General features: G+C 39.6%; 1 protein-coding gene across 2 annotated transcripts in view; it reads left to right on the top strand.

Moving 5' to 3' along the window:
- Positions 1-12,196, top strand: part of XPOT (exportin for tRNA) — a 44,432-nt gene that overhangs the window by 28,319 nt on the left and 3,917 nt on the right. The window contains exons 19-23 of one of the 2 annotated variants that reach the window (XM_003824805.4): positions 811-1,000; positions 1,903-2,019; positions 2,190-2,305; positions 3,024-3,071; positions 6,642-6,713. In XM_003824805.4, coding sequence (XP_003824853.1) covers positions 811-1,000; positions 1,903-2,019; positions 2,190-2,305; positions 3,024-3,071; positions 6,642-6,713 — 543 coding nt within the window. The remainder of the gene's footprint in view (positions 1-810; positions 1,001-1,902; positions 2,020-2,189; positions 2,306-3,023; positions 3,072-6,641; positions 6,714-12,196) is intronic. The other variant, XM_055096508.1, reaches the window with a different exon arrangement.

The following is a 12,196-nucleotide window of genomic DNA, read 5'->3' as shown; positions in this document are numbered from 1 at the left end:
TTATATGTTATAGTTGAGGAAACTGAGGCATGGAGAAGTGAAGGGATTTGCCCAAGAGTTCATAAAACTCAGGAGTTCATTTGTAAGCAAGTATTGAGAACATGCTATTAAACAGTGTTTTTTACCTTTGTTCAAAAACAAGAAAAACCCTAAGAGTTTAATCATATAAACTGATTTGTAGTTTAGCAAAACAATTCATTTTTTGAGAATTTAATTTTGAAAATATTCCATGGCAATATTGTGAAATATGTCTGACTATTATTTTAACCTAAATCTTAAGCTGTAGGAAAGGGTTTAAATTTAATGATCTTGAGTCTTTTAGTAATATTTTTTAAGGTTTCCCCCACCCCCCTTGAAATGGAGTCTTGCTGTGTTGCCCAGGCTGGAGTGCAGTGGTATGATCTTGACTCACTGTAACCTCCACCTCTCAGGTTCAAGCAGTTCCCCTGCGTCAGCCTCCTGAGTAGCTTGGACTGGGACTACAGGTGTGCGCCACTACACCCAGCTAATTTTTGTATTTTTAGTAGAGATGGGGTTTCACCATGTTGGGCAGACTGGCCTTGAACTCCTGACCTCAGGTGATTCACCCGCCTTAGCCTCCCAAAGTGCTGGGATTACAGGTGTGAGCCACTGCGTCTGGCCTAGTAATGTTTATGTTATATAGATTTTATCTTAAAATTGATATTTGCTAACTGAATTATGTACGCATGCATCCTAAATAGAAAAGAAAGGCTTTATGTAAAATAGTTTTTTCTAAGTTGTATATTAATATTGTTACTAATTTCTGAAGTAATGATTGTTTATCTTCAGATACAGGTATCTCCGTTTTTACAACAAATGTTCATGCCCCTGCTTCATGCAATTTTTGAAGTGCTGCTCCGGCCAGCAGAAGAAAATGACCAGTCTGCTGCTTTAGAGAAGCAGATGTTGCGGAGGAGTTACTTTGCTTTCCTGCAAACAGTCACAGGCAGTGGGATGAGCGAAGTTATAGCAAATCAAGGTGGGGACACATGCCATATCTAATTTGTCTGCTTAAGTCTGTGTCACTGTTGTACATCTATATGACCAAGAGCAAACTGAAGTAAATACAGAAATTTTGAAGTTTGCTATCCCATGGGAAGACAGTTTATTGTTTTCAGGGTGGGAATCGATCACTTTTATGTAAAGCACCTAAAATTAATTTGTATTCTGTTCCTTTTTCTTTCTGCAATATTTTTTTAATTTGGTTCTTTAGCAATATAAATAACATGGTTACTTACCAGAATTGACCTGACAATTGAGTCTTTATGGCAAATTTGCCATTTTGAAATATAAAATAAATGGAGCTGTACAGATTTGTGTAGAGAATTCTGTATAGGAAATTTAGGGAACAAGATACCAGGGGCAAACTGATTTTTCATTGTTTTATTTTTTAATTTGATTTGATTTGTGAGATAGGGTCTCACTCTCTTGCCCAGGCTGGAGTGCAGTGGTGTCATCACGACTCATTGCAACCTCCACCTCCTGGGCTATCCTCCCATCTCTACCTCCTGAGTAGCCAGGACCATTGGCAGTTGCCACAATGCTGGGCTTATTTTTTGTAGAGATGGGATCTCACCATGGTGCCCAGGCTGGTTAAACTCCTGGGCTCAAGCAGTCTTCCTCGGCCTTACAAAGGGCTGGAATTACAGACAGGAGCCACCGCGCCCAGCTGATTTTTCAGTGTTTAATGTTTAAACTTTAGGTGCCCAGTTAATAAAAACCAAGGGATTTTGGCAACTCTGTAAATGCTCTTTTCCCCCTTCATTTTTCCCATTCCACCTGTAAATGATTTTTGACTTGTTAATGTATATGAAAAGAGAACTTCAGGTTGCTTTCCTAGTTAATTTTGGAAATTGCTTAAACTAAAGTTTTTCTCCTCAGGTGCAGAGAATGTAGAAAGAGTGTTGGTTACTGTTATCCAAGGAGCAGTTGAATATCCAGATCCAATTGCACAGAAAACATGTTTTATCATCCTCTCAAAGTTGGTAGAACTCTGGGGTAAGATAATTTTATTTCTTAACCTTCATTTCCCAAACTCTTTCATAAAACTCTTAGACATAATGGAACATAGCCCTAACAGAGAGAGAAACTGGGAGTTGGTTTTCCCTGGTGATGAATTAATTGACTTACTTTTATATATAAGATGAAAATTTGAATTCTCTTGACAGGAGGTAAAGATGGACCAGTGGGATTTGCTGATTTTGTTTATAAGCACATTGTCCCCGCATGTTTCCTAGCACCTTTAAAACAAACCTTTGACCTGGCAGATGCACAAACAGTATTGGTAAGCACCTAGGAATCTTTGTTTACCTTGTGTAGCTCATATATTCCCAATTTCTTCTTTAATGCCAGGTTGATTATATTATGTTTCATTGATTTTTTTTTTTAATTTAGTGATTTCAGATCAGGGTTCTTTTTTTAAAGATTTATGATACCTTCTGGAGTTTTTATGAATTATTATTGAATCCCAATGCTACTGCTGAATTTTACAAATTCTACTCCTTCGACTTTAACACCTGACTTTTTCTAGGACCATGAAAGGGCATATGTCACAAACATTCTTTCAAGCTTGAGTATTAGTTTCCTACTACTACTTTAATTCTAAAACTTGTACCTAGTGGTTTTCCCTAATCATTAAGAGCATGAAATGGCAACTTGATCCTCCTTGTATGATAGTTTCCCCAAATCTAATTTTCACAATACTTAATGTCAATTTCCGCTTTCTCACTTTCCCACAACCTGGTAAAAGCTAGATTTCATAATTGTAATTTACTACGTTAAAACAACAGTTTGTATTTTTCTGTTTTTTTTCTTTTTTTACTTCAACCCACTTAGTCCATCTGCCTGTTACCTTTCCTTCCTCTATCCCTTCTCTGGAGTTAAATATTTCTCTGGAAATATTTATTTGAATTTCCCTGGCAGTGGCCAGGGTAGTAAAGAGAAGAGCTGGATCACTAAACAAGAATTGAATATATAGAAATTCTTAAACTTGTTTTTCACAGGCTTTATCTGAGTGTGCAGTGACACTGAAAACAATTCATCTCAAACGGGTAAGCCTTTTAGTCCATGCCCCTTCATTTTCATCTCACATGTGGTATTATTATCTTGTTCTTGAAAGATGTATCTTGTGTAAAATTTAACTTTTGTTTTGACTTTTTGGATGTGGGGAAAGGGGATGAATGAAAGTAGCAGTATCCATTTATTGTCCTTCATGTTTTGGGTAACATGTTTTGGTTTGACTAAGGATGTGAAAAATCTTAGCCAGAATTTCAAGATTCAGTTTTCACGATCTTGTAGGCTTCTTCACTACCAGATTTTTTATTTTATTTTTATTTTTATTTATTTTTTTGAGACTGAGTTTCGCTTTTGTTGCCCAGGCTGGAGTGCAGTGGCATGATCTCGGCTCACTGCGACCCCTGCCTCCCAGATTCAAGCAATTCTCCTGCCTCAGCCTCCTGAGTAGCTGGGATTACAGGCACCCGCCACCATGCCCGGCTAATTTTTATATTGTTAGTAGAAACAGGGTTTCACCATGTTGGCCAGGGTGGTCTCGAACTCCTGACCTCAAGTGATCCGCCTGCCTTGCTTGGCCTCCCAAAGTGCTGGGATTACAGGCGTGAGCCACTGCGCCTGGCCTATTTTTTATTTATTTACAGGGTCTCACTCTGTCACTCAGGTTGGAATGCAGTGGTGCAATCTGGGGTCACTGCAGCCTCCACCTCCTGGAGTCTCAACTGATCCTCCCATCTCAGTCTCCAGAGTAGCTGGGACCACACAGATGCATGCTACCACACCTGGCTAATTTTTATATTTTTTGTAGAGATGGGGTTTCACCATGTTGGCCAGGCTGGTATTGAACTCCTGACCTCAAGTTGATCTGCTCACCATGGCATCCAAAAGTGCTGAGATAATAGGCATGAGCCACTGTGCCCAGCCTTGGTTATTTTTTTAATATATATTTTACTTTATTTTTTGTGGTAGGTTCTCCCTGTGTTACCCAGGCTGGAGTGCAGTGGCATGATCTCAGCTCATTGCAGACCCCACCTCCCAGGCTCAAGTACTCTTCCCACTTCAGCCTCCTGAATAGCTGGGAGTACAGGCGCACGCCACCACACCTGGCTAATTTTTGTGGTTTTTATAGAGACCAGGTCTCACCATTGTGCCTAGACTGGTCTTGAACTCCTGGGCTCAAACATTCCTCCTGCCTTGGCTTCCCAAAATGCTGGTATTACACCATGCCCAGCTGATTCTGGGTATTTGTAAATAACTGGAATTGGTTGCCAACATTTAAAAATCTCAAATACTTTTTTTTAACCAAAAATTCTTCCCTCCAGCCTCTCTCAAAGCCATAGAATGCCAGCACAGGACTGTTATTGCCACATAGCTACAGCCAGCTAAAGAGCAGTAGTTGCCCTCACCCCCTAAAAAGAACATGAGCTTTTGCTCAGTGGTCTCCATTCAGCTGTGCACTCATTTGAACTTGATTTTTTGATTCTGATAGAGACTTAGAAGTGTTTTCAATTCAGCAGCATTTCTTCTATACTTGCTACCTGCTAGGGTGGGGTAGGTGTGTGTTTAGGGACAGCAGGGGAACTGTATAAAGGTAAATAAGGCATCCCCCGATACTCGGGAACTCAGAATCAAGGGAGACCAACACATAAAAAACTCCAGTGGGTTAAGTACTTTAGTGGAGATATATAAAATATTGTGGAACTAAAGCTGAATGGGCAATTTTGCCTGAGGGGCAATCTAAGCAAGCTCTAGGAAAGAGGTGATATTTTTGATGGCCCTTAAATGTAGATTGATGGGAGTAATAGGGAGCTGGCATTCTGGGCAAAGTTAAGTAGGTGTACAAAGACAGATTAGATTAGATGTCGCATGGTGGATTTGGTGGGAAGTTATAGACTTAATTCTGTTTAGCTAAAGTATAGAGGCAGAAGTGATAGCTAAAAAATAAGATGAGACTAGATAAAAGCCTTGTGTTACATGTGTAAAGTCAGGAAGTCAGTAGGCAGTGGGTTTGTAATTTAGGAGGGAAAGTGTTCGGAACAATGGGTCTGAAGCAGTTAGGATTAAATACTGATTTTGGAGTCCTCAGTGTAAGTCAGTCAAAGTAAAGCCATAGGAATGACTGAGACTTTCTAAGACCAGAACAGAAAGAACTTTGGCTCAAGCAAGAGTCAACAGAAAGGTAGAAGTAGAACCAGATAGTCAGGTGTGGTGGTGCACGCCTGTAATCCCAACTACTTGGCAGGCTGAGGCACAAGAATTGCTTGAACCCAGGAAGTGAGGTTGCAGTGAGCTGAGATCGTGACACTGCACTCCAGCCTGGGCAACAGAGCGAGACTCTGTCTCAAAAAACAAAAACAAAATGAAAAAGCAGAACCAGAGGTAGGAGCATTATGAAAGATAAGAGAAGACAGTCTCAAGAGAGGAGATTGGATGGCGTTGTTTGGATGCTAAACAGTCAAGGTGGATGTGGATGAAGGATGAAAGGAAACAGTAAGGATGGTATTTCTACTTCAGAAGTATTTGTTTTATCCATAGAAGTCTTAATTTAAACATACAGAATTGAGTCAAACAATATTTTAAAGTGTTTTGCTTCAGAAAACAAAAAAAAGTTTTTGCTTCATTGTTCTTTTTTCTCATCTTTTGACTGACTTGAGGTATAAGTTTACTTTCCCTGATTCAAAACAAACAAAACTACACTCTTTTAAAGTGATAACAGTGAGGTTACAAAGTGATGAACATTGCATAGGAAGCAAGTACAGACAGGGTAGACATAAGAAAAAGATGAGAAGGAAAGTAGGAGGGATCTGGGAAACAGTGAAGGGTTACTGCCTCTCAGTTACAGACAGGTTTCCTCTGATGGGTTATTAAACTGGGACTTAGATCCAAGGTGAAGGAGGAAACATAAATCCTTTGATTCAGAAGCACTAATATTAAACAGGAATTCCAGGTGGTAGTGCAAGGAAGAGAGTACATCGAGGAGAGATACATTGATTTTTTTTTTTTTTTTTTGAGACAGAGTCTCACTGTGTCACCCAGGCTGGAGTGCAGTGGCATAATCTCGGCTCACTGCAGCCTGCGCCTGCCAGTTTCAAGTGATTCTCCTACCTCAGCCTCCCGAGTAGCTGGGATTACAGGCATGCGCCATGATGCCCAGCTAATTTTTTTGTATTTTTGGTAGAAACAGGGTTTCACCATGTTGGCCACACTGGTCTCGAACTCTTGACCTCAAGTGATCACCCATCTCCTCCTCCCAAAGTGCTGGGATTACAGGCATGAGCCACTGCACCCAGCCAAGAACCTTATTTTTCAGATGGAGAAACCGAGGCTTAGAGAGGTTAAGTAACTTGCCCAAGTGCAGCAAACCACCAGGGCACATGTATACCTATGTAACAAAACTGCACGTTCTGCACATGTAACCCAGAACTTAAAGTATAATTTTAAAAAAACGTGCCAGAGCCAGGCTTCAAACCAAGGCAGTCTGGCTCTCGAGTCTGTGTTCTTAAGCACAATACTATATTGCCTTTAAAGTGTACATGTATTGTTCCGATTCTTTTTAAGCTTATTAATGTCAAGCAAGAAAATAGTTGTAAGTATCTTTTAATCTTCAGGGCCCAGAATGTGTTCAGTATCTTCAACAAGAATACCTGCCCTCCTTGCAAGTAGCTCCAGAAATAATTCAGGTAAGAGCTATTTCTTACCATTGTGTAGGCGAGAGATCACAGTAGTAGCAGCATTGCCTGTGACATTGTCGCTAGCAGAAATGAAAAATATTTTCATATTACATAAGTTGTTGCCAGTATCTCAAAATACTGTTTATGCTTATCACCATTTTGAAATTATGAGTTACTAAGTAATATCACTACACCTTGTTACCCAACAAGTTAATAAGTCCTTACTGTTCTAGCATACTTTAGTTTGATAACCATTATTCAGTATAATTGGCTTCTATCGTAATCCCATGTATTATGTTTTATGCATTTTTTTAAAAAAACATTCTAAAGGAGCCTAATAGGCTTTTCTAGACTGCTGAAGGGGACCACAGCAGAGTTCTGAAGCTTTGTACCAGGTAGTTCATTGTGTGTACACCAAGCTTATCAATGCTTAATCTGTAAATCTGAAACTATTTTAAGGAAAGTGTCTGGAAAGTTACCTTATACTTTTAAGAAGTCATTTGTATAATATTGTTTCTTGGCATATAATTTTCCAGATTTCTTGTCCAGTAGTACATGGAGTTAATGAAGTATCAAACTTGATTAAAACTAGAATTACAATCTCTTATGTAGATTCCAAAATTTGTTTCTTCATCAATAGTGTTTTTATTTTATTGTAAGAACACTTACATGAGATATATACCATCTTAACAATTTTTACGTGCACAACACAGTATTATTAATTATAGGGACAGTGATGTGCCTATAAAATACAGGTGGATCTCTAGAACATACTCATCTTGCATAACTAAGACTTTATACCCAATTCCCATTTCCCACAGCCCCCATCTCCTAGAAACTACCATTCTACTCTCTGATTCTGTGAATTTGACTACTTTAGATACCTAATATAAGTGGAATCATACAGTTATCTCTCTTTTTGTGACTGGCTGTTTCACACAATGTCCTTTAGGTTCATCCATGTTGTTACATATGGCAGGATTTCGCAATTTTTTAAGGCTGAATAACATGCCACTGTATGTATATATCACATTTTCTGTATGCATTAATCCACTGATAGATTCATTTGGGCTATTTTCACATTGTAAGTGCTACAGTTAACATGGGAGTGCTAATATGTCTTTGAGATGCTGATTCCAATTCTTTTAGATAAATACCCAGAAGTGGGATTGCTGGATTATATGGTAGTCCTATTTTTAATTTTTTGAAGAAACATCTTACTATTTTCTACAGTGGCTATACACCATTTTGCATTTCCATCAGTTGTGTAGCAGGGTTCCAGTTTTTCCACAATGTCACCAACACTTGCTGTCTTTCGTTTTTTTGTAATAGCCATTCTAACAGGTGTGAGGTGATATCTCATTGTGGTTTTGATTTGCATTTCCCTTATGATTAGTGATGTTTGAGTGTTTTTTCATACACCTGTTAACCATTTGTATTTGGAGAAGTCTATTCAAGTCTTTACCCCATTTTCTAATCAAGTTATTAAGTTTTTTGCTATTGAATTAGAGGAGTTTTTTTATATGTTAGAAATTAACCCCTTATCAGATAAATGGTTTGCAAATATTTTCTGCTATTCTTTAGCTATTCCAGAGGTTGCCTTTCTGCTCTGTTGATTGTTTACTTTATGGTGCAGAAGCTTCTTAATTCAATGTAGCCCGACTAATGTAGCTTTTCATGATATCAATGAAATCATTTCAAAGACCAGCATCTTGAAGCTTTTCTCCTATGTTTTCTTCTAGTTTTGCAGTTTGGAGACTTACATATAAAATCTTTAATACATTGAGTTGATTTTTGTGTAAGATAAGGGTCTCGTTTTCTTTTGCACGTAGATATCCAGCTTTACCAGCACCATTATTGAAGAGATTATTGTTCCCCATTGTGTATTCTTAGTACCCTTGTTGAAGATCAGTTGACTGTATACAGGAGTTGATTTTCAAATTCTATTTTGTTCCATTGGTTTATATGTCTGTCTTAAAAGAGAGAGGGTCTCACTCTGTTGTCCAGACTCAAGTGCAGTGGCACCATCATAGTTCACAGCAACCACAAACTCCTGGATTCAAAGAATCCTTCTGCCTCTGCCTCCCAAGTAGCTAGGATATCTGTCTGTCTTTTGCTAGTACCATACTGTTTTCACACTGTAATATTAAAATATATTTTGAAATCTGGAAGTGTGGTACATCCAGCTTTGCTCTTTCTCTGGATTGTTTTGGCTATTCAGGGCCTTTTGTGATTCCATGTAAATTCTAGTTTTGTTTTTTCTATTTCTATAAAATATGCTCTTGGAACTTTTATACGGATTGCCTTGAATCTGTACGTCACTTTGTTTTTTATTTTTGGAATGATTAAGAAGCTTTTAAAAATTTTTTAAATTTATTTTTATTTTTTTTGAGATGGAGTCTCGCTTTAGTGCCCAGGCTGGAGTGCAGAGGCACGATCTTGGCTCATTGCATGCAACCTCCGCCTCCCAGGTTCAAGTGATTCTGGTGGCTCAGCTTCCTGAGTAGCTGGGATTACAGGCAGGCACCACCATGCCTAGCTAATTTTTGTTTTTGCTTTTTTTTTTAGTAGAGACCAGGCTGGTCTCAAACTCCTAACCTCAGTGATCTTCCCACCTTGGCCTCCTAAAGTCCCAGGATTACGGGCATGAGCCACCTTGCCTGGCCATTAAGAAGCATTTTGTTGACCTGATGGAACAGGGATATTCATTTAGCAGCTCAGTTTTATATACTCTTTCCCCTGTGTCATTTTACATAATGTGTAAAGTTGGGGGGGGGACCCTTTTATTGCAAAGACATTTCCAGAGTCGTCATGTTTTTCTTTCTTTTTGAGACAGTCTTGCTCTGTCACCCAGGCTGGAGTGCAATGGCACAATCTCTGCTCACTGTAACCTCCGCCTCCCGGGTTCAAGCAATTCTCCGGGTTCAAGCAATTCTCCGGGTTCAAGCACTTCTCCGGCCTCAGCCTCCCAAGTAGTTAGGATTACAGGTGCCCACCACCACGCCTAATTTTTGTATTTTTAGTAGAGACGGGGTCACCACATTGGCCAGGCTGGTCTTCAACTCCTGACCTCAAGTTATCCGCTGGCCTCGGCCTCCCAAAGTGCTGGGATTACAGGCGTGAGCCACCACACCTGTCCAGAACCAGGGGCTTTTCTGTGACCAAGGTAACCCCATATCAATTACCCTAGCCCATAGTGTCCTTGGACCTTACTGCTAGGCACTGGCTTTCAGTGTTGCTTTGTACTTCCCTGTCTTCTCCTAATGCCATTAGGCCTGGATAGGGCACCTGCTCTTTAACTTCACAGGTAGATTCCCATCAGAACTACTTTGAAGGCCAAAATGAGCTGGGTGAGAGAGCTGCTTTTTCTCCTGCTCTCCTTTCTTGTGTCCTCATTCTTCCCCACGATTTTTTTGATGTGTTCCATAATCTCCTTATTCATCTTGATCTCTATATCCACCAGGACCTGCTCTTCATAATATAAATAGAATTGTAGGAAGGGTAATGGTATTGTGTTCTTAAACATCATGATCTGCATCCAAGGGTTTTTTGTTTGTTTGTTTGAGATGGAGTCTTGCTCTAGTCTTGCTCTGTCGCCCAGGCTAGAGTGCAGTGGCGCGATCTCGGCTCATTGCAACCTCCGCCTCCCGGATTCAAGCGATTCTCCTGCCTCAGCCTCCCGAGTAGCTGGGATTACAGGCACCCGCCACTGCACCTAGCTAATTTTTGTATTTTTAGTAGAGACGGGGTTTCACCATCTTGGCCAGGCTAGTCTCGAACTCCTGACCTCGTGATCCACCCACCTCGGCTTCCCAAAGTGCTGGGATTACAGGCGTGAGCCACCGTGCCCCATCCAAGGTTTTTTTTTTTTTTTTGGATTTGAGGTATGTTGAAAAATACAAATTTCCTGCCACTGTGACCCAGCTCCCCATGTGTGTTATAATTCACTCTTATGACCTTCACCAAGTCCCTGAACACTACTACATCACCCTGGTCTGTGTATTGCAGAAGGGTAAGGGCCCCTTCATAGGTGGTGGCAGTCAAACACCAAAGAGAGGTAAGAGAACAGCAGACATCACTTCTCGGCAGATTGCTTTGGGTAGCGAGGACATTTTAACAATATTAAGTCTTCAGTCCATGAACACAGCTTTCAATGGTGTTTTTTTGTTTTTTGTTTTTATTTTGAGACAGGGTCATCACTGTCGCCCAGGCTAGTGTGCAGTGGTGGTGTGATCTTGGCTCACTGCAACCTCTGCCTCCCGGGTTTAAGCAATTCTTCCACCTCAACCTCCCAAGTAGCTGGGACTACAGGCGCATGCCACCACACCTGGCTAATTTTTGTATTTTTGGCAGAGATGGGGTTCCACCATGTTGGCCAGGCTGGTCTTGAACTCCAGACCTCAAGTGATCTGGCCACTTTGACCTCCCAAAGTGCTGGGATTACAGGCATGAGCCACTGTGCCCAGCCTCAATGGTGTTTTTTTGAAGTTTTTATAATGCTGTTTTTTTCAAAAATAAAGTAGATCTCACATGAGTTTAAAAAATGAATTTAACTCATTTTTAATGAATTTGTGATCTCTTATTTCACAGTATACCACCTTTAGAGATATTAATGACTTTCTTGGTTATCATTTGATATGTAAATAAACTCATATTTTAATGAAAATAATAAATTACTATTCTTGTGATCTTAGTGCTCATCAAAAGTAGAACTTAGACCATTCAGTTTACAGCTAATCTTCCAAATTGCTAAATGAAATAAAATTATTTTTCTATTTAGTAATTCATTATGAAAGATAAGGAACCTCAGTTTTCCCTTTTTCATATGCCTTATGTCTGACAACACATTTTGCACAATATTCTCTATTAGAATTCTCTTTTCTTTTGGTCTAGCTCTGTTTGGTTATCCCTCTTACTAGATGTGAGCAGCCGTAGCAATGTAGTTTTTGTCCCATTCACTCCTCTCAGGCATGAATCCACCTTGTGTAGGAGAGCTATGTTCTCAAAAGTGAAAGCAGCCTGTTTGACAAGTACTAACATTTGAAAATGCTATAAACCTCTTGTGGTGAGATACTGTTTGAATTAATCTTGATAAGTTAAATACCATGAATTTGAAGCAACCTTAAATTCCTTTGACAGATAAATGGATAAACAAAATATGGTATATACATACAATAGAATATTAAGCCTGATTTATAAAATAATCCTGTCATATGCTATAATGTGGATGAACCTAGAGGACATTATGCTAAATGAAATAAGGCAGTTATTAAAAGACAATGCTATATGATTCCATTTGTTTGAGATATCTAAAGTAGACTCACCAAAGCAGAAAGTGGTGGTTGCCAGGGGCTGGAGTAGGGGAAAATGGGGAGTTCTTCAGTTAAGAGGCAAAAAGCAAGCTTGTTTTGCAAGATGCAAAAGTTCTAGAAACCTGTTGTACAACAGTGTGCATGTAGTTAATGCTTACTGTACTGTACATGTAAAAGTGG

The sequence above is a fragment of the Pan paniscus genome, chromosome 10, assembly GCF_029289425.2.
Source record: "Pan paniscus chromosome 10, NHGRI_mPanPan1-v2.0_pri, whole genome shotgun sequence".
Classification (NCBI taxonomy): Eukaryota; Metazoa; Chordata; class Mammalia; order Primates; family Hominidae; genus Pan; species Pan paniscus.
Note: the sequence above shows the minus strand (reverse complement) of the source record. Positions and strands in the feature narration are given on the sequence as shown.